The following is a 24250-nucleotide window of genomic DNA, read 5'->3' on the forward strand; positions in this document are numbered from 1 at the left end:
TGTTACTTAGATGTCAACCACACAGCAGACTGTATCCTGTGTTTGTTTACGGGGAAATTATTGTTATTAGAGACATTTAATTTGAGCTAATTGTCATTTTAATAAGGCATTAAACCCATCTTCTGTTAAGTTTGAATAAACATCTGTTTCCCAATGAAAAATAGAAAATACTGTATTTGATTTGATGTATCAGTTCCTGGTTCATATGGGATGAAGTTGACATTGCATGATTACATGGATGAGTTGTATTTAGTAGAAGTATTCAACCGTCCATGACGGATGACACAATTCAATCAAAGCAAGACTCATGATTTCATGTCAAAATACATTCAAGTTCAGACGTGAGGTTATAGGTTTACAGCTGTGGTCATGACAAAATGCTATTCCTGCATGCATCTGAAAATGCATCAGTTACATAGAAATTAATTAAATGTGCTTACTGTGTTGATATTGAATTGCATTACATGAAATGCAGGTTCTTATTTATGGAAGAAAAAAAGTAGATAAATGTTTATTTCCAGTGATGTTTCTGTAATACGTTCCACTTCTGTTGTCGGCAAATGTTTTTGTGTCATCTCTCCTTAATAATGCAGGCAAAAGCAACATGCATGAAACCTTCACTTTACTTCACATCAGTTGGTGTGACTTGCGATGTGACTTTGATCTGATCGAGCCTGGTGGTTGAGTGTGCGTGTGTGTGTGTGTGTGTGTGTGTGTGTGTGTGTGTGTGTGTGTGTGTGTGTGTGTGTGTGTGTGTGTGTGTGTGTGTGTGTGCATGCATTTGTGTGCGTGCATGCATGTGCATGTCAGTGTTTTCCCAACCGTTAGATCCTGACAGGCTTTACAGGTAGCAAAGATCCTGTGGAGCCCCATGATTCATGCAGCCAACAGCAGTCTTCACCTCATTTATTCACCACATGGACACAGAGCTCATTCTCCATGCTGAATATCACATGACAAAAGAGTGTGTGTGTGTGTGTGTGTGTGTGTGTGTGTGTGTTTGTGTGTGTGTGTGTGTGTGTGTGTGTGTGTGTGTGTGTGTGTGTGTTTTTCCTACTGCACTGGATCCTGTCCGGATTACCTTTGAATAATAATTTCCCTTTGAAATGTCACCTCCCAAACCCAGTGGCCCCAAACGAATCACAGGGTGGGTGGCTGTTGATTGTGTGTGAGCGTGCATGTGTGTTTGAGAGACAGATAGACAGAGAAAAATCCCCCTGTCTGAGCTAAAAACACTTGACTGAGACATTAAATTGACACAAGCTTCTTGAGAGAATGTTTGTGTTCGTGTGTGTGAACGTTGATTCAGTGTCCATAACCCTTGTTATCTGAGTATTGTCTGAAGAGGACCATGTCACTATGGAAACATCATGTGAAAGCCACTCTCTCTCTCTGTGTTGCACATTTGTGCTGTGAATTGCTTTAATACTGGGGGATGTCTCTCCCTCTGGTATGTAATAAGTGCTTATCTTCAAAACAGAAAAACTAAATGTGAGTGTGTTTGAGTTTTTGTTGGGTTCACGACCAATGGTTCCATTTTTCACTTTATCACCAGAGCAGTTTTTTTTTTCTTGTTTAACAGATCACAATCAAATGATTGACACTGTAAGCCCTGAAACTGAATGAGGATAAAGCTGAAAAGCAGAAATAATGTGTCCATCAATCGAACCATTCTGATCCCTACTGACTCCATCTCCATTTAATTGTTGTGTCTCTCTGTGTGGTTTGTTTAATCCAAAATCAGAGGCTGGGCACAAGTTCAAACAGTGGATATTTATTTAGCTAGATCAGGAAAAGGGGCTGAAAGACTGACTGATTGAACTGCAGCTTAGCTCTCCTGAGAGCTGAATGACTGATCGGGTGATTCCTCAGCAGAAGGAGGAGGATGATGAGCAAACAAAATGAAAAACAGCTATTTCAAGAAACATAATCAACTAGAGCGACGTATGACATGACCAAAACAATTGTTGAGCAGTGAATGAAGAGCCAGGGGTTGAGAACTGCAAATGATTACAGTGTACAGTATAAGTATACAACGGAGTCACTGAGGAGCTTTGGCATTATTATTACTTTATAGCAGTTTGTATTAGAGCATAGGGCTTCGCCTTCTATTTTTCTGAGTGAAGATGTAACTAAGTTGTCAGAAAAATTGTGGGAAAAAAAGCCCAGCACAATTTGAATGAATGAATGAATGCTTTATTTCGAACACGTGTAGAATAACAACAATAATCAAGACAACAATAATAATAATGATACACAAAACATGTCTGAAAAGGAGTAGGATGAAGCATAAATTTATTTAATCACACCAAACACAATTTCCAAACACACATAGCAACAAATAAATGAGCTGTGCTTGTGCACCTTTATATGACAACAACTAATAACAATTAAAGTGTTATTTTTTGCTGTGATTGCGTCATAGGCCACCAAAACTCAAGCCAATTTCCATTGCATATTTTTCCTTACGGGCAGTATTCAAATTTAGTTGCCTGTGATGTTCCATTATGAATATTGAGGAGGATTAAAGTTTGTTGTATGGTGGGAAATAGAATGCATTTCTACAGCAATACCCTCTCACGAGGCTAGATAAAAAGAAAAAAGGGATTGCAAACTTCAACGCTAAAATCTGGGTACTAAATCACTGGCTGCATCCCTTTTAAGAGCAGAGATCCCTGCATTGCCAGCGGTTGTAGAGCATTTTGACTGATGTTTCAATTACCACAGAATATGATGTACTATGACAAAACATCAAAACTACCAAGAGAAAGGAAAAAGTAAAGTCTCTTCTTTGATTTACAGTGGTACCTCTACTTACGAACGTCTCTTCATATGCAATTTTCAAGTTACGAAACGCCTCACAGGAAAATATTGCCTCTTGTTACGAAAGAAATTTCAGCATACGAAAGGTGAAAATCCAGAATGGGCTGCTACTCGCAGCTCCCAAAGGTTCCTGAACGCAACATTTTTACAGCTGCTCTGCCATTGGCTATTACCTAGTATCTTCCTGGCATCCCATTGGCTAAGAGTGACCTCTATGTGTAGCTAGATAGGTGTCTATGCAGCGTCCTCGTCATTCAGCCCTCGACCCATGCGGTGTTTTGATAGTTTTACGTAAATATAACTTTTAGAGTATTCGCCATGGACCCCAAGAAAGTGACAGAGAAAAGAGGAAAAGAGAAGAAGAAGAAAATAGCTTTTTTGTCTGTACAAACAAAGCAAGAGATAATAGAAAAGCATGAAAAAGGGATCCGTTTGGTTGATCTTTCCAAAGAATATGGCCGTAATGCATCTACAATCGCCACGTTATTAAAACAAAAGGAAGTTTAAGGAGTTTAAGGCATCGCGTGGGTTGTTGGAGAAGTTCAAAAGGAGGACTGGAATTCACTCTGTCTGCGTTTTACATAAAACCACTGCGAATGACAGCTGTCATGGCGTCATTAACGATTATCGAGCAAATGAAGGGCGGTCCGTGAAAATAATGTATTCGATGAAAACGGTCCGTGGTGCAAAAAAGGTTGGTGAACGCTGCTCTATATGATTGTGAGCTGCCTAGAGCAAGCTAACTTCCAATGTTTCGCTATTATCTCTCTTGTCTCCTCAACCAAAAAACAACACTGCTGCCACCTGCAGGGGATCAGTTGGTCACTACACTAGCGTAGAAGTATGTCAGTCAGTCATCTTCAGATTACCACCGCTATATCCGCCGCAGCGGGTCACGGGGAGCCGGAGCCTATCTTGGCGGCATAGGGCGTGAGGCGGGGGACACCGGGCATGACGCCAGTGCACCGCGGAGCCACACACAAAGACTTACAACCATGCACACACACACTCATTCTTACGGGCAATTTGGAACGGCCAATCAACCTGAAGCGCATTCTTTTGGAGGTAGGAGGAAGCCGGAGAACCCGGAGAGAACCCACGCAGACACGGGGAGAGCATGCGAACTCCGCACAGAGCGGGACTGGAACCTGGATCCGCCGTGTTGTGAGGCAGCAGCGTATTATATACTGATTTGATCCCCGAAGAGAAATAAGAACGCACACTCTAGTTAGTGGTTCAAACGCATGCTTACATATTGGTGAGTACAGGCCCCTGTAACACGCACACACACACGCACACGCACACACACACACTCAGACAAGGGGGCCTGTATCATGCAAGGGGAGGTAGAGTGGCAGGCAGCTCTTCATGGTGCGCCCCTCATGAGCAATTTGTAAAGGGGGCGGCGCCTTGCTTGATGCTTCCTCGGCAGTGCACTGGAGGTGAGCTGACACCTCCCGTTGTCAGCTTACACTCCGGGTGTTTTTGGACGGGTGCTGGAATCGAACCGCCGATCTTGAATCATAGGACGACTGTACGCTCTACCACTGAGCCACTGCTGCCCCCCAGATATTGATAGAGTAGCCCCCTCTGTGCTGAAAGACATAATTAACATTTAGGCATCAATGGCAGTCAGCGAAGGGAGCCCAAGTGATGTCAGCGGCAGTCAGTGAGTTAAACTTTTCAAGGTTCTGATCATGAAATGTTGCCGCAGGTATCCATCGTTATCTCTCTCCTAAACTGATTTTGACGCCAGGTAAACTTGTATGAAAGAGTAAAACATACTCTTTCATACAAGTTTAATTCAGTTTGTTCATTCTTTTTTCCCTTTGCTGTTCGGATGATACCAACTGACATCTTTCTTAGGGCTTGTGATTAATACCGAAGTCCGTTAAATGCTTCCCCGGGTTTGAGATGTTGCGGCTTGACAGTTCTCCTCCTTTCACAGATATTACACGAGCACTTTTCCTGTTAATTAGTTATTATCCTGTTCATGCAGAACTCTTTCCTTCCAGACATTTGGAAGATTAAAACATAGTTACGTCTTGACAGGAATGTTTTCTCCCCTGAAGCCATCCACTTATCCTAAGATGTGCCATTCAGTGATAAATTCTTAGCAACCAGTGCTTTTCACGTGGTTACATTTGGTGTGACTTAACATTTCTGGAAGCCAGATTGCATTCCTCTAAGAAGACTTAACGCAGCACTACAGGGCAGAGGTTGCCAGTGTTTTTTGTCTGCCCATGAAGAGAGTCTCCCCACAAGGAGTAGCTGCTCTTAGCGGTGCATTGATCGTAGGTATTATCAGATCAAAGCTGTGCTGCTTTAGGGGATACTTGCTTCAAGCCCTCCTCTGAAACTCATTATCTCTAATCAGACAGCATGTCCAGCAGGGCAAAGTGGCTCAAGAGACACTCACAGAGGGCTTAATGCAGGTACAAAAGATGCTATTTTGAACTAAGATTTAGAAAGTAGCAATGCTATTCATGATAAGGTCTCAGACACATTTTTTCTGAGTTTAATTACATACTTCTTTGTGAAATTGTGACATCAAATTTATTTGCCATCAAAGATGATCCTATACCATCTGTGCTACCATCAAGCATGCGTAACTACACACCTTTTCAGTTTAGCAGATCATTTATTATCAACCCAGATCTAAATGTGCCAACCTCCACTCGATCTTATTTGGTTGAACTGATGCCAAAAATGATTTGATGCTAAGCTGTATAAAAGACCCATCTTTCACCCCTTCAGGAAAAGTGCAAAATAAAGTCATCCCTGCTGCGTAATCACCCACTGTTTTTGTCATTGAAGTCATTAAATGTCAAGCAGCATCCGTTGTATTTCAGTTTGCACTGGCAGTGACTGAATAAAACAGATATGGTGTAGATAGACTGAACACCAAACAATGAAACCAATGAGATGAAGTGGATGCTGCCCTTCAAACATTTAAGTTCATTTGATTTAATTAAATCCTAATTCAATCTTCTCAGCCTTGTAATGTTAAATATGGTCAAACTAAGTGAAACCATTTGGCACTGAAAGACTGATCAGAGACCTGCTCGCTAGCAAAAATCTCAAGAGATACACCGGGGCTTCTATTAAAGCATGGATACACTGATCATCAGTATCAGTCTGCTACTTGCAGACCTTGCTACTGGTGTCAAGTGCTTGTTCAAGATGGGATTTTTATTTCTCTTTAGAATAAATAGGAGACTCTGTCCTCCTCTACTTGGAATGCCTGAATATAACTTTTGTTGTGATTTGGCACTATACGAATTAAACCGACTTAACTTACTTTTGGTCTAGAGTGTAAACTATTTTTGGAGCAGTAAAAAAAATAATAATTCAAATGTACTTGTGTATCTTGACTTGCTGTGTTATTTACATTTTCATGCAATCTTCCATTCCAAATGATGCTAAACATATTTCCTTTATAACCTCTTAAATTAAACAATTGTACTATGGATGTTGCTTTATTCAACATTCCTTGAATATTCCAGATGGGAATATTGTCCTGTTTATGCTGAAGTTATGCTTTTTGCAATTGTATACAGTGTGTGGCGGAGTGTGATCTTAATCCATCACACAAATCCTGAGAGACATGAAAAGACCTTCATATCTCTGTGTTAATCCATATATTGAACTGTGTTATGACTTGTTTCTCATATAGAAAGATCAATTGAGCTTCACGAGTGAAGAGAGAAATGAAAATGTCAATATAACAAGTAGAGCAGACTCTATGAGCAAAGGTAGATGTCTGAATTACAGGAAAAAGATAAAAAGAGTAATATAATATGTGATGATACCCAGACGTTGTTTGCATTATTCTGAAGACCGTTTATGTTCAGGACCTTATTGTTAAATAGTTTTAAATCTTCTCTTTTATGAAGGATGTAGAACAAACCTTTCAGAATATGAAAGTTGTAGCCAAATTTATTCAGTGAAATTTAATAAGAGGATGAACTAGATGGATCTTTTGTGGATATTTGTGTTCAGTTTAGATGACAAAAAAAGTTAGTTCCTGTTTGCAGTGACATAAAGGTTTATCAGACTTTTCTGCTACTCAGAACTAAAATAATCCTCCTTTTATATTTTCGAAGTCAAAAATACCTGTAGATGAGCTGTTGATGATGATAGGAGAGGAAATGTTGACTGGGCCCCAGTGGAATCAGATAATCTCAGAAAGTAATTATGTGACATAGGCGAGATCAATCACAACCTTTGTTTTTTCCCTTGCCAAAATACATATTCATTTGAGATACCAAATATATTACAATATAGAAGTAAACAGACTTCTTTGGAAATGAATTTCTCATTCAAATCTTAGCTTTATTGAAAATGGAAAAAAAAAGTCTTTATGTAAGTAGCTGCGTTTTGTTTTCTTTTTTTTTGCATTTATTCCTCAGTTGGTGCAAATTCTTTCTAATGGCTGCAAAGATCAATATGTACTCTTAATGGAGTTTTAGCTTTCCCCAAAGGCTTTGTTCTGTATTCCAATTCTTAATGGTAATATACAGTATAAACAGTGATAGTAATTTGTTGCACAGAATTTATGTACCTTAAGTTTATGTTATACTCTCTAAGCTAAGCATAGATTAATAAATAGAAGAAAGCATATTACTGTTGGTAGTGTAGAGCGGGCCCTCCTTCAAATCAAAGGACACAAAAACAGCCGACATGTCTCACTGGTATCTGAAAGACTCGTGCATAGAATCAGGCAAAAGCTTTTTTTCCACAGCCTATTTCTGCATGTCATTAAGGAGTGAAGGATTACAACACATGAATTAAACTAAAATCCTTCCCTGGAGGTGTTTCAGGAATAGGATGTTAAGAAATGTCTTCAACAACTGATAACAAGAACATATTGGATTCTCATGTGTCACATTATTGTCTCGGTAGTTGTTACACGATGTATGAAACCTTGACCCCGAAAGAAAAAAGAATTGAGCTGAATCTTTTTTTTTTATATATATATATATATCTGGGCCTTGGTATACATTTTCCCATACAGTAATGTTCTCAGCCTTTTACTATTCAAATAAACCGAAATTGCTGAGAGGATATGGAATTCAGATGTTGCCTGAGTGTTTGGATGATCTCATGACAAGGCTTGGGATATCTGTTGTCACCTGTGTTTCCCTCTGCAAATATCTGTGACAAATTGCATGATTTCATGAGAAAGACATTTGTTGTGATGTAGACTTTGAGGCAAAGAATGAACAAGGTGCAGTTCCTGACCACCAAGCATTGGCAGAATGTTAGAATTCTCACACACACGCATCAAACATTGACTCCTGAAGAAGCAGCTGACAGCGTGGGTAAATCCGTTTCTCTCAATTTTATTTTCTTACACATCAATTCTCTCTTTGTGCTTGAGATGAGTTTTGCCTGTATGGGGAAGGAAAAATCACGACTGTGACGTGTAGTTAAGCATGCAGTCTATACAGCAAGCTATACAACCTATAGTGTACATGGAACAGTACATGTCAAGGATATAAAACATAGCAGCCACAATGTTGTTTGAATATTTAAACATGTCATTCAACTGTACTCTTGTTCGACTTTGTTAATATTTTGTCGCTTCTGCACAACAGCTCATTTTTCACCTCTTGTGCAGGCTTCTCTTCCAACCGGGTGCTCCTGTTCCCTGGGTGGGATTTCAAATGAAACAAAAACGCTCATCAGTCTAAAAACATTAACATGCACACTGTTTTTAAAAAAATATTTTTTATTACTAGTCTGTAGGTCTCTGAGGTACAAATGAATCCATCATTTTCAGTCCTATCATTTGAAGCAGTGTGTAGGTATGAATGCCAGCAGCTAAATGGCATGTGGTATGTACCTGTATATGTCGGCTGTAGGTTCACCATCAGTCATGTTTTCTGTCTGCTCATCTTCCAGTATTTGGAAATTAAACTGTTCAAATGCAGGTGAATTAAATTAAGCAGAGACATTCATGAATGCTTTGCAAAAGCATCTATTGCAGGTTTTTGATCTTTCTTTGTCTCAACGTCTGTTTTGCATCATTGTGGTGTTTAATCATGCTTTTTGTGTTGTTTTTTTTAAATATTCTCTTCTGAGAATATATGAAAACACATCGTTACTGAAATCCTCTCTCGTCTTTCTCATCATAAAGTAATCAAGGGCCTGGTAGTTAAACTCGGTTACAAAAGGTTTTGGTTGTGTTTTTTTTACATAAGCAAACTGCTTTTAAATTTAATTAAAAGTCATAATCATATGTTTTACTATCACAAACCCTTGATTCCCATTGCATGCCTGCCTTACACCCTAATATTTGCATCTCTCTGACCAGGTGGACAGTATTTTATAAGTGATGTAGAATCAGAGAAGTGAACCAATTCTAATAACTGACTTCCTGATTAAAAGAGCATGAATTAGCTTGGCTGAAATTTAAAAGATCATGACTTTGAATTACTTAATCAGGCATATTTGATCTAAAATGCAACTTAAAAGTCAATATAATTAATTTGAGATGCAGTGGGGGGAAAAAAATCAGTCTATCATTCAAATCAGAGAGAAAGTGATACATTTGGAGAGATTAGTAGAATTGTTTTGGCTGAATGTGTAATTATAAGGTATAGGACCTGCAGAGCACAATGTGTAAAAAATAATTTGTTTGGTGTTTGAATGCTTAAGATTTTATGCCTTATAAAACACCATTCTCATTAGACTCATTAATTATTGCAACCGGCATTCCGCTAATTATCCCTGTTACCCTGGTTCCTGTTGTGTAGCATTAGATTTGTTTGTTTTTGTTAATTAGCTGTACTTCCTTTTATTTAACTATTTCTTACCCTTTCTCAAATAATGTTAATCAGATGTAAATCCTTCACAAAGATTTAATATGAAAAGGAATGTCTCAACCTTTAATTTTTGCTTTTCTTTATATATTTTTTTATGCTGTCTGCATTTCTGCTGGTTAATAATTTTCCCCCCACTGAATTTTACATCAAAATCTTGATCAAACTTTTTTTACATCAAAATCTTGTTATTTACCAACACCTTTGTGTGCGTGTGCGTGTGTGTGTGTTTATATATAATAGATTCCTGGCAGCGAGCATATATGATTTGTTAAACAGGCACAGCTTGCTTGGCTGCAGTGTTGTGAATTTGGCTCGGACTTGTGAAGAGCTGGTGCTTCTTAGCTCCTGTGCCGATTCTTTTATCGTGTATATTCACACAGAATTACATTAACGATGGATAAACACACACACACACACACACACACACACACACACACACACACACACACACACACACACACACACACACACACACACACACACACACACACACACACACACACACACACACACACACAAGAGGCTGGGTAAAATGGACAATGGTTTCATCAAAGGGGTTGGATGGACAATATAGAAGGCAGCTTTGTTCTGAAATGTTGGAGACACCTTGAACACATTGATTCTAATATGGCATCTCCCAGGACTGTACATCTTGGCAGTGTCTCCAACAGTAGGACGTAATTATGGAAAGGGGTTTCTGTGGTTTGACGAGCACCATGTCTCATATCACAACAGCAGGTCTTACGAAATCAACCTTTAGCTTTCGCAACTCAGGCTAGGTGTTATGAGCATCATATGTCATACTGCTAAATATTTTGTCAGGTTAATGAAGCCCATTATTTTGCCATTGCTTTATACCAAAACACAAAACCCACAGTCACTTTAGAAGTTCTTACCTTGACATACTGTGACACTTCCTGCTCTTGAAGAAGAGCTGAAAAGTGAAATCTTAATAGTGTGCGATTCAGCGTCATGAATGGTTTTCTTCAGTTTATCCTGGAGACAAGTTAACTTGACTTACATTGTTCTTCATCTTAGGTCATGTCTTCTGGAACCAACTAACAACGTAAGCTGAGTTTTACCTGGCTTTTGGCCCCATCTTTGTGAGTCGCAATAACAGGTTCTAAACTTGTTTACCTTAAGATATGGAAATCCAAATTATGACACAGTAATTCATTGTTTCAAGTATTCAAGTACTTGTTACAGCTCCCCAACCACAAGTATTGATGGGAATTTTGGCATTGACAAGTACAACTCACAATTGCAACAATTTAAAGTGTCTGGTTTCTTTTTTGACTTTACTGTAAAACTTAATGGGAGGACTGATACATTTGAGTGCACAGTATATTTTGTAGCAATTATATTTCCAGTCATGTAAAAACATGAGTAGGAAGGGGGGGGGGGGGGTATTCTGTAGTGTATAGGTAGTATATCAAGACCTCACTATGGAATGTAGTCCCTTGCAAAAATATTCAAATTGTTGGTAATGAGCTGAATATCAGTGGAGATTTGAATACACTCATCAATAAGACGCAAAACACAGCAGATATGTTTTAAATCACTTGGTGACACAAGAAGCAACAGTGGGTGTTGTCAGTCATCGGACAGAGGACTTAATGGCTGACTGTCAATGATTTCACTGAAGAACTAAGACAGGCTTGGCAACTTCTAACTGCTGATTTATAACAGGCATATTTCTCAAAATGTTATAGAACTCCTTTTATATATCTCTGCTAAATGTTGAGGAACATCCCAGTCAGAAATTGATTTTGTTGCTTTCATCTTGCCTCCAACTTAACAGAATGACATCCTCTTCATTATCATCACCATCCCCACTCGGATGTCAACAGGATTCATACCTTATTACACACATGCTGATGCTTGCTTTCGGAAACGTGTGTCTTGGGTGCTGTTAATGCCAAACTAATACTTGCAACAACTTAATAACTCATTAATTAGGAGCTAGGTGCAAAACCGGGACTCATCATTTTATCTGGCAGGATGTCAGCTCACATGCACATCCTGATCAACACACACACACACGCACGCACACGCACGCACGCACGCACGCACACACACACACACACACACACACAATTTCATGTCATCATCCCACCAGGGTTGATCAATAATGACATGTCTACTTTCAGAAGAGTCGCTTCATTGCATTTGTGTGTCTGTGTGTGTCTCACAGTTCAGCCATCAAAACAGAGCAAACATTCTTTAAAATCAATATAAGTATTTCATAACTTACCACAATAACTTGTATTGCTAATGTTAAAGTAATATTTGAAGTACTTTCTAGTAAAAGAGAGAAACATATAGTTGTTTCAGCAACCATATACAGTGTGTGGGTATATCTAAATTAGTATTAATCTGAAATGATTAACCCACAATGATCTTTGGTGATGACCCATGATGCAAAATTGTCATCTGGTCAAAGCTCACAATAAACAATGGTTTTCCAGCAGTTGTCTGGCTTTGATGATTACTGAAAGTCACCTCTCTCTCTGGCTTCAACTACACTTGTAGAATCTTTGGCTTGGCCTACTTTAACACCTGCAGATCAAACTGGCAGGCTCCTATGAATCCACTTCAAATGTCACAAAGAAACATGACTGTTTATGAATAGTATAAAAATGTATCCCAGTGAAGAAGAAAGAGGAATTAGTGAAAAAAAAAAAACAGCACCATGAAGGGAAGAGGAACCACAAAGCTATTACTTAAAAATTTAGCACGGATGCTTTTTTTTAGATGTCTGTAGGTTTACAACAGACCTGCAGAGACTTAAAAAACTGACTGATTATCCACCAGTGTTTGCCAACCTTATTTCCTTTCCAACCAAAGTTGCAGGAAAAAAATTAAAACATAAAAACTAAACTCATGAAACAGTTTTTTTTTTCTTTTTTTTGTTTCCATTTTGGATTTTCTCCAGATTGAGAGAACATCATGCTTAACTGATGGGATTAAAAACAGGGAACACAGTTGTCCTAATGTTTCTTCCGCTTAAATTTAATGTAATCACTGAATGGAGGGGTACACATGACACAGTGAAAAAATAATTCTGAAATCTTCAGATAATTCTCCAAATTTAATATGGATTTTAATTTAATTTTTGTATATTTTAATCCTGCCTGAGAAATCCATCATACTTCAGTTAAAGTAGGGTATCATCTAATTAACTTTTGTGCTGTTACTCATTTGAGGTTGTCAGAGTTCATCTTCATTTCCATCTTGGTGACACCACTGTGGTTTTCACAACCTGGCATGGGAAACGGTTTGATCTGCATACTCTGGCATAGCCATTTTAGGCCAAATGCACTTCATGATGTAATACTCTCCATATCACTGAACTGTGCTTCCCAACTAGCTCAAGGACACCTCAACCCAAAAAGCCATGCTAATTTGGCAGCTTGCCTTAGCTCCTGATCTAGTCTCTCCATAATCGTACACAGATAACATAAAATTATTAAATAAGTACAAAGCATTTTCATTTACCAAACACTTTCTTAATTTATAAATTAAACTGAACACATATTCTATGAACCATTAACCAATGAACTGTGTAACAACTGAGTTTCCTCAAGTTTTTTTGGACTTCAGACAAAGCAAGTGCATTGAAAATATTCCAACTTCTTACTTTTTTTTTTAACTGCACATAAAGGACACAGTTAATTTAGAAAAACTGGAGCCGAATACTTGAGTCCTCAAAGGTTGATCAAACGAGAAAAAGCCACATTGCTTCATTTCTCCGCTGCTGCAGTACCCTCATAGTCTGAAGCATTTGCATCCACTTAATTATTGGTTGTGCTATCTGCTAAATTGCAGTGACCTTTGCTCATGACTAATGCACATCAACACCTACTGTAAGGCGCGATTAAGTAGCTATCTGTCACACCTTTTTGCCACAAGCTGCTATGGCTGGTACACAGCTAGCAATCATAGTGCTTTTATCTTGATTAAACTGCATCCTCCTACACTTGCCTCATCATCCTCTGAGTTTCTTATTGCCTTTTCATTGATGGTCTGACCCTAACAGCCATCCTGTATGTCTTCGTCATCCTCCTCCTCCTTGCTTGTGAAGACGCACTAACGTTAATTTATTTTCATTTTCAGCTTTATTTAAAAAGAATGATAACTGGTATGAATGGTGTTAATTCTATGGTATAAAATGAATTCCTGCTGAAAACAAGCACATTGATTAGTTTGTGATAATTTGCACATTAAAGGTAAATGTTTTTGAATAATCTATGTATCATGTAATATACACTCACCACTGGCTCTTATCCTTCTGGTCCTTCATGAAGAAAGAACCTGCTGGTATCTACAGTGCAGATCCTTTTCTACCCCACCATGGCTGAATATGAAAGGGCTGTAGTTATTTGATGTGCAACATGAGACATGTCTCAGAGGACCTGCCACAGATTGGTAAGGAAGTCAGTTCAAACAGAAGAGAAGTCAAAGTGGCAACTGACCCCAAAAACGTACTGTCACACGATGTACAGACGTGAAACAGTACAGACTGACACACTTTACAGTATATATGACTTTTACCCTTGAATTATACATTCCTGCTCACCCCATTTCAAATGTTGACTGGGTGCAGTCTGTTTGATCATCGAGGCCAACTTTCTCAAGGAGAACTAAACTTAAATAAAACTTTCCTATTGATAATTTAGTGAGTTGGACCGGCTTGATCAAATTCTGAAAAAGACACCAGCTTGCAGCTGCAGTTTGGCAATATGTGTTGTGATTTTATAAATTTTCATGTCAGCTCCTCTGCAGATGTTTGTGATTAAAATTACCAATAGCACTCACCTTTTTTTCAACTTTAACTTAGTTCATCCATGATACTGTGCAGACATCACCGATCATGATGTAATATTTCTAATATCCAGTTTGTATGAAAACTGGAATACACAACTGTCCTAGAAAATTATTATTATATTAAAATTGTTGCACAAGTGTGATACTCATTTTTTAACCTGTAAAACAAAATATTTTTAAAAACTAAGATTGTCCATAGTTGCATAGTTGTTAAAGATACTTTTTTTTAAAAATTAAGCCATGTAATTTCCTGTTTTCTGCATCTTTACATACATTAAGGATCTGCAATGTGATGTTTGTAATATAAAGTTTACAAAATACAAACCATTTTGTCTAATTTAGACTGCTAAACTTTTGGAAACTTTGAACTTAATTTGACTTTGGCTGCGTTGTCAACTTCAAAAAATGGCCCGTCAGTGTGTTGGTGGTGTTTTGCAGCAAACTTTTGTGTTGAATCCAAATGTCAGCCCAAACAAAGCACTGACAATCCAAAATCCCACTTTTCACCTGAGAGGTCATCCACACTGGTATCAGATGAAAATCCAAACACTGCAATAATCACAGAAATTAAATTCCCCATTCACAAAGCGAGCCACTGTCATATGTGTATTAAGAGGAAAACCCTGTAACGCATTCTCCCCTTCCATTTGCCTTTTTAATGAGGCTATTTGCATGTGAATAAATGTTCAATAGCATTTTCTTTCTTCTAAAATTACCAGTCACCCTGTCACACTCTTCAATGATGGACACTTTAGCCAATGATGTTTGCAATGGAGGCACAGCAGGTCAGCGGCCTTCTCTACTCTGCAGAACATCTGACATTTAGAAAAAATCAGCGCATGAACACAATGAGACAGCAGGCCTTTTTCCCATAACACCCCATTATCCTATGCTGGTAGTTAGCACATACTGTATGTGAATACAGTGGTACCTCTACTTACGAATGTCTCTACTTATGAAATGTTCTACTTATGAAATTTCGGAAAATATTACGGAATATTACGGAAAATATTATATTTCCTCTTGTTACGAAAGATATTTCGACTTACGAAAGATAAAAATACAGTATGGGCAGCTCCCACAGGTTCCTGAACGCAACATTCTCATAGCTGCTCTGCCATTGGCTATTACCTTATATCTTCCAAGCATCCCATTGGCTAAGAGGGACCTCTGTGTTTAGCTAGATCGGTGTTTATGCAGTGTGCTCATCATTCGGCTCTCGACCCATGACGTGTTCTGATATTTTTACGTAAATATATTAACTTTTAGAGTCTTCGCTATGGACCCCAAGAAAGTGACGGAGAAAAGAGGAAAAGAAAAGCTTTGTTTGTCCATACAAACAAAGCAAGAGATAACAGAAAAGCATGAAAAAGGGATCTGTCTGGTTGATCTCGCCAAAGAATATTGCCGTAATGCATCTACAACGCCACATTATTAAAACAAAAGAAAGTTTAAGGAGTTTAAGGCATCGTGTGGGTGGTTGGAGATGTTCAAAAGGAAGACTGGAATTCACTCTGTTGTTTGGCATCGTTAGGGAAGAGCGCATGAACCAAAGAGGGAAAAAAAACAATGATGACAGCAGTTAAAAGGTAAATGACCATCATTTTTATTCTTTATTCTTTGTTTTTTACATTATGCACAACTCGCATTTATTGTGTAATAATGTAATCGTAACATGTATTTGTTACATGTTTTGATGCATTTTATGCTTTATAAAACATTTATGTCGGAATTTTTGGGGGCTTGGAACGGATTAGGGCATTTGCAAGGAAAACGCGTCTCTACTTACGACATTTTCTACTTACATAATTTCTTCCGGAACCAATTACGTTCGTAAGTAGAGGTACCACTGTATATGGTTCTAGCTGGAGTATAAATAGCATTTTTTTTTGACTGTCAGAAAACCACAACATGGCAGCAGTGGCTCAGTGGTAGAGTGTGATGTAAAGCGGATTGTCCTATGATTTAAGATCGGCTGTTTAATTCCTGGGGGAATTGGAGGCCTGTACTCACTAATGTGCATGCATGTGTTTGAACTACTAACGTCAATTAGTTCACGTGTGCCTTCTTAATTTCCCTTCGGGGATCAAATGAGCATATAGAAAAAAAATGTTTAAACTATCTGTGGTCAGCTCCGTGGTGTCCCATTTGGTTTCACTCACAAAAGTACTATATCAAAGATGGTTCAATAAAACTTAAAATTGAGAACTGGGACCTTTTACCATGCCTTAAACTACCATTATGACAAAGACAAAGCAGTTAACGACCAGTCCTGGAAGATAAATGACTCCTCCAAACAGTTCAGTTCTTAAATGTTAGTGTGTCTCTCTCAATAGATCAAATAAATGCTTAAAAGTAGCCAGTCCCTGCAAAAACTGAGTCAGGCTTTCAGTTGAGCAGCAGTTAGCTCATCTGTTCTTAAGGGTCTGTAGGTGGTGGTCATGCCAACACAGAGTCTAATAAAGCTCAATGAGGCAATCAACAGCACTAAAACTAAATTTCTATTGTGTGTCTTATAGATAAAACTAATATAAAACAAACAAAACATTACATTCCATAAAACACCAAAATAAATGTATGATTCAAGTTCACAATAAAAGAAAATAAGAACCACTACATTTAGATATGCATACATACAGATACACATCAACATTTCCTAGTACACATAAATTCATCTGCACATACACATTCAGTTACATATAAAACACTATACCAGGGCCTCCACGATTGTGATTGGTACTGTGTAGTGCTCAATCTGATGTGAGACAGCTGCAGAATAATTTCATTCTCAGACTGGGTTAGTAAAACAAAATAAAAATGTGTACATGATATGTGTTATCACTGTTGAAACTTATTTACGCCTGCTGACAAAACATTTTTCATTTATATATATATATATATATAATCTTGTGGTATCATTATATAACTTGAATTTGTAACCCATCGGAACCCATACTAAACCTCTGTAAAAGAGCGTTCGCTTGTGCATACATTTGCTAGCATTGTCTATAAATATCATCATATGCCATTTCGGCTGAGATATTCGACCATCTTACATTCCCAAGGATATTACTGACAAGTGAAAGTCTGGAAATTTACACATCTGTCCCCTTTTTTCTACAGATCATAAGTACAGTCATACTCACATTGGACTGAATATCATATCCAACACCATAGTTGGATGTACTTTAAAGAGCTGCTGTAGAGCAGCACCACTTGGACTACAGACCACCAGACCTCCCATGCATAATTTGGTTCACTAAGGCATTCCCTACCATGCATGTCCTATACTAGCATTACTTGGATGGAACCTGGCAGACACACAAATAAGTTAATTAAGGAATCCACCAAAACAAATTTATTTTCTGATTTTTGTAGTCTAATATTACATTCTCCTTTGTTTCATAGAAATACAATTTGTATGAGTTGATTTGAACAAGAGCCCTTTGAATATGATAAATCCTCCTGGTATTGTATATCTTAAAACAATGTACTGCTGCGAACGATGGATATTGTTTTGTTTAAATGCCTTAAAATCAGCTTTCAAGTAAAAAAATAAAATAGTGAGAAAACTTGAATATTAAAAAAATGATGGCTTCGTATGTGAGCACATATCCGATCAATTTAAATATACTCGTATCAGGAAGACAAAATATTGTCTGCTTTTGGTGCACTTCATTTTCCTGCTCCGACAGTTAATGCAAGCACACACACACTTACAACTACTCAGGCTGTTTTTGCATAATGAGAACACCATCCCCTAATGCATGCACCATCTTACTCATGAACCCATGCCTGAAAATCACCCTTTCTCCTGTTTTCAGGTAAAATGTTTCCTTTATAAGTAGGATATCATGATATAGCTTAGTGTATTGAACCGAACAGATGAGATTCTAAACTACCTAAATAAAAAATTGTCTTGACTCCATTCTTCTGAAACTGCTGATATTTTTGTAAAGTTATCTCAAATTGTCTATGGATATTGACAAAGTTCTATTTCTCAAAACCAATGTCTCCATTAGTGCCTTCTGTTTCCAAGGTAATCTCAAGCATTGGCCTTGTTGGTGATTCAATTTGCACAAATTCACTGAAGTTCCTCGGGCTTGCATGACATAGCAGGTGATGAACAGCCTTATTAAGATGACTGATTACTGTTCTATCACTCTAATAAAAGGGGCAGATGGGCGCACCATTGTTCTGTCTGCTTATTCATTCCTGCTCAGGGAAAAAGAAAGAGGTTGACTGAATTAGTCTCTGATGCTAATTGAAAGTTCTGTTTCTGCAAGCAATTTCAGATAAGTGTGCCTCTCTGTTCCACACAAATGTGTGTCAGTTTGCCAGTTCCAGAAAATGTAGTGCATTACTAATCAAGTGAAAATGTAATTTCGTATTTATTTTTGAATTTTAAGCCACCAAAGTAGGCTTTTACATATAAATTTCAGAGAACCCCCACTAAAAAAACATTTCATGTTGAAACAAAAACAAATTCACTCTGACACTCGTTTAAATCTTTAGACTACTTGCTTTATAATTAGTGCTGTCAGGCGATTAAAAAATTAATCTAATTACAGGATTTGTAATTAATTAATCTAATCGCATTTTAATCTCATACCTGCTAAAGGCCCCCAAATAAAGAATTTCAATTCTAGGACATTACAAAATTGTAGTGCATGACTAATCAATAGAATGCACCAAGAAGAGAAGATTTGAAATCCACATTTTATTGGTTAAGTGTCCTTTATCAATGAAATTCAAAAGAGAAAAGGCCAAGCACATCAGCAAACCAATTAGGCCAGGTGCATTTCTCAAAAATGCAATACAAACAGTTAAATAAAATAAATAAAATTCAGAAATTAAATAAGGCTGAGTCTCAGATAGGCACATAAGCAGACTCTCAATCAAAATGAATACTAAAGCGGACTCAATCAAGCAATTCAAAATGAATAGTATAACGTGCCTCTAAATAAGGCGACTAAATAGCAAGATGCCAACAGGCATCTCCTTTAAAAGGGTAAGCTAACGTTCAACTCTGTGTCCTCGACATGTTTTGCATTTAAATGATACGTTAGGCTGGAGCTGCTATGAAAATTCTGATATGAAAATTCTCTTTTTCAAAAGGTACAAATAGCAATAATAATAATAATAATAATAATAATAATAATAATGGATTAAATTTTAAATAGCACATTTCTGGACACTCAAAGATGCTTCACATTAGATCCATTATTCATTCACTCCTCATTCGTACTTGGTGACGGTAAGCTACGTGTGTAGCCACAGCTGCCCTGGGGCAGACTGACGGAGGCGTCTACAGTACAGGTAGGAAGTGACGTGCTACTGCAGCCTACTGGTCACGCAATGGGCCAAATTTAAAATGCTTGCGCATTGACTTGCCACTCGAGATTAATTGCGTTAATTTTTATAGCGCGTTAATTTACAGCGTAATTAATCTAATGCGTTAATGTGACAGCCCTATTTATAATATCAAGGTGAATTACAGCGGCGCCGTCAAACGTCCCACACCCACATCACCCGCAAAGCCATCAGCATTGCAGGTGATCCCACCCACCCCTCTCACAGCCTTTTCAGCCTGCTGCCATCAGGTAGGAGACTGCAGAGTCTGCCGGCCAGAACCAGCAGGCTCAAGGACAGTTTCTTTCACCAGGCGGTCAGGAGGCTCAACTCCCTCCCTGCTCTGCCCCCTGCTATAGCCTTGAACTCTACCCTCACACTGCCCTGCCCTCCCCACAGCACCTGACTACTTTTATCTCTCTCCCCCCATCAACTCAGGGACCATGCACACGTCACTTCCCCTATGGGATTAAAGAGTGTATAGAGATGTTTACCATCCCTTGTGTTTAGTCCAATACTTCTTGCTGTACTGTCTGCTGTACTGTCTGTGTTGTACTGTCTGTGTTGTACTGCTTGTGTTGTCCTGCCTGTGTTGTCCTGCCTGTGTTGTACTACCTGTGTTGCCCTGCCTGTTGTACAGTCTGTGTGTTGTACTGCCTGTTGTACTGCCTGTTTACCGTAGGTCAGAGAGGACTGCAATTTCATCTGTGCTGTATGTCGTGTATATATGGCACACTTGACAATAAAGCTGACTTTGACTTTGAATATTTGCTTTTCATTGTGTTGTAGTTATTAATCAACTGGCTTGAGTCAGTTGAGTTTCTTTCAGTTTGTGCAGTTGTCGAATAGCATTTCTTCCTCCCTCACTGACATCAGGGCACCTTTCATTTCCCACTTGAAGTTGCTTGTTACTCTTATCGCTGGGCTAGTGGAGCTAGTAGGTCTTATTACAAAGCTACCAATCAAATCAACTGATATAAAGACTTTCAGCTGGGTCTTGTTTTTTTTTTTACCTGATCTTGAGATCCAGTATTGAAAAGAATCTTAAATCTAATTTAAAGCGGTGCTGATACACTGCAAACTTGGTCTCTTTGAGTTTGGTCTGGAAAAATGTTACAGCACCAAGACATGGTGATTCCAGCCACTGTATACAGAACCTAACCATGTTTATTGAAGGTTAGGGAATCTTAAAAGGATCGCTGAGTATCCTTTTCGTTTTTAGTTCACACGCAATACATTAATAAGGCAGTCAGAGACTTCAACATCCTGTGACCTACCCCGACCTACTTCCAGGGTAGGACAGGGTACCCTGTAAGTAGAACCTGAGAAGTGCATAGCTTTGACCTTTCAGGGTAGGTCAAAGTTATGCACTAACTCTGACCATAGATCAAAATTAGTGCATAGATACAGTAGATCAAAGGTCTTACTCACACTGGCCTTCTCCCTCGTCTTTCATCTTAACCGGTTCCTGAGTGTACAAAAGTTGAAATTTAACCTTGACCTAGTTTTCTCAAGGTCATCATCTCATTTTGTTGAACAGATATTTGTTGGACATACTAACGGATGAACGAACGGACCAACACACAAACACTGACAATTACAATACATCACCGCTTGATTGGATCCTTGATCTATAAATGAAAACACAAAATCATATATACTTTGTAAATGAAAGGGCTTTGAAAGATGTCAAGTTGAGATATTCCTCTTTCCATATTTGATATATGTGCAGAAACCTTGAGCCTTTTTGTCAGATAGTCAACCTTTGTGTTGCCATTCCTCTTTAATGTGGTTTTATTTTGATTGGAAGGTGTCTTGTCACTAAATGTTGAAGTTATTAAAGTGGCACCAGATTTACTGACAAAAACACAAGCTGCAAACCTACAATTATGGAATGATTAGAAATTCATTAGACCATATTTAAGCAGGAGCGAGAGAGTAAAGTAAGCTGTGTTCACGGAAAAAAGATGAGTTGACTGGCATCTCTATCTGGCTGTCTGTCTGTTCCTCCCTCCTTCCCTCCCTGCTTACCTACCTACCTCCCTCCCTACCTACCTACCTGCTATTTTTACTGAGATCTTGATTTTCGATAACACTTCAGAGGCATGTTCAGGGGTCACTTTAGTGAAGGACATACAGTACATGACCATTGCTACCATGACACTGAACCCTGAGGGAAACCATCTTGATGGCACTCATGCTGTGTTGGAGCTTGGATTGGGATTTAAGATCATGAAAATTTTAAATAAGTTAGTTTTGAAGTTATGTTCTACTCACAAACAAACAAACCAACAAAAATGTGCCACCCTGCTGGTGTAAACAGGAAGATCCATGAAGTCAAATTTTAGCTGTGATCTTATGTAAATATGGTGATTTTTTTTACATTTATTTTCATATTTCTGTTTTTTTCTGGCATCCACAGGGTGTAGGTTCTGACCCCCACGTCGCCTTGGCTTTACCCCCAGAGTCTAAGCTGTCCAAAGACAAGGCAGAAGAGCCATCCTTCCAGTTCTTGGACGAGGAGATGAGCATCAGGATAGGTAGAGCAGGACCTCTGTCAGGCAAGCCTCCCTTCATATACCCACATCACTCGATTACCTGTCACCTCAAAGCCACATACAGACAGTACTGTTATATATATACACATACAATACACTGCCACTGAAACCAGTGACAGGCCTGCTATTTGGCATCTAATCCAAAGTCGACATGATTTTTCTGTTGCAGCACCCTACCGACTTCCTTTTACTGTCCTGATTTCTTCATCTGTCTATATCACAACCCTAATTCTAAATAAGTGTTGACATAATGAACAACGCAGTCAGAAACTGCTACATCCCGTGACTTACCCTGACCTACTTCCAGGGTATGTCAAGGTACCCTGAAAGTAGTACAAGTGCATACCTTTGACCTACCCTGAAAGGTCAAAGCTATGCACTAGCTTTGACAATAGATCTAAGCTAGTGCATAGGTAGATCAAAACACTAGCTTTGATCTATTATCCGTTAGTATGTCCACCAAATATCTTCGCAGCCGTTGCAGATAGAAAAATAAAACAAAAAGCAGATTACTTCGGCAGCAAAGAGGATGAAAATGAGATGGTGACCTTGAGAAAGCTAAGTCAAGGTCAAATTTAAACTTTTGCACACTCAGGAACCGGATAAGATAGAAATGCGAGGGATAAGGCCACTCTGAGTAAGACCATAGATCAAGCTAGTGCTTTGATCAATGATAGTAGGTCAGAACACTAGCTTTGATCTTTGACCTATGCAAGTAGGTCAGGGAAAAAGTTTGAATTCAGGGGTGTCGCGGGATGTTGCAGTCTCTGACTGCCTTGGTTGTTTTTATTGACTCTTTAATCAAAATTTTATTATGTGTCTCAGCTACTTTGGAATCTGGGTTACATTTTTCTGGGATTATCTGAATTATGGGTTCTGTTGGAAAACTATCCTTGGTGTTTTGCCTTGCCTTGTGATTCTTATTTTACACATTGCACATGCTAATCCTGCACATAATACACATAATTGTTTCCAGAAAATGAAACTTCAATTTCAAAAGACAGGATATGACTTGTTTTCCATTTGAGACAGAGCAGAGCTAAAGATCCCAAAAAACGTAGAAAGATTATTAGCAACTGCTTTCGAAATAACAATTATTATAGAAAATATAGGCTTGGTATATTCCAAATATGTATATACTGTATATGTATATACCGTGTCTTGCGAAAGTATTGGCCCCCCAAGAACTTTTTTGACATTTTGCTACATTTCAGGCTTCGAACTTAAAGATAACTGAAAATATTTTTCAAGAATCAACAACATGTGAGACACAACCGTGAAGTGGAACCACATTTACCCAACATTTTACATTGTGTTTACAGATAACAAACTGAAAAGTAGGACGTGCAAAAGTATTGCCCCCCTGTTCTCTCAGCTCAGCTAACGGACTTCAGAAGTTCCCTGATGACTTCTGAATGATCCAATGTTGACCTAAATAACTAACAATGACAAACAGAGTGCACCTATGTATCATTTGGTCTCAGTTTAAATGCACCTGCTCTGTGATGGTCTCAGAGGTCTATGAAACGAACACTGGAGAAGAAAAAGCATCATGAAAACCAAAGAACACACCAGGCAGGTCCGAGATAAAGTTGTGGAAATGTTCAAAGCAGGAATGGGATACAAGAAGATTTCACAATATTTAAACGTCTCCCGGAGCACTGTGCGAGCAATAATATCAAAATGAAGAGAGCATAAAGCCACTGCAAACCTACCAAGATCTGGCCGTCCCTCTAAACTTGCAGCCCAAACAAGGTGGAAACTAAGCAGAGAAGCAACCAAGAGGCCCATGATCAAGCTGGATGACCTGCAGACATACACAGCTGAGGTGTGACAATCTGTCCATAAGACAACTATTAG

The 24250-nt window shown here is 38.5% G+C and overlaps 1 protein-coding gene across 6 annotated transcripts in view; it reads left to right on the forward strand.

Moving 5' to 3' along the window:
- The window catches only part of LOC137588415 (zinc transporter ZIP11-like), a 106518-nt gene that overhangs the window by 47509 nt on the left and 34759 nt on the right, over positions 1-24250 (forward strand). For 5 of the 6 annotated variants that reach the window (XM_068305494.1, XM_068305495.1, XM_068305491.1 and 2 more), the window contains one exon: positions 22255-22393. In XM_068305494.1, the coding sequence (XP_068161595.1) occupies positions 22255-22393 (139 nt within the window). The remainder of the gene's footprint in view (positions 1-22254; positions 22394-24250) is intronic. The other variant, XM_068305492.1, reaches the window with a different exon arrangement.

The sequence above is a fragment of the Antennarius striatus genome, chromosome 21 (assembly GCF_040054535.1).
Source record: "Antennarius striatus isolate MH-2024 chromosome 21, ASM4005453v1, whole genome shotgun sequence".
Lineage (NCBI taxonomy): Eukaryota > Metazoa > Chordata > Actinopteri > Lophiiformes > Antennariidae > Antennarius > Antennarius striatus.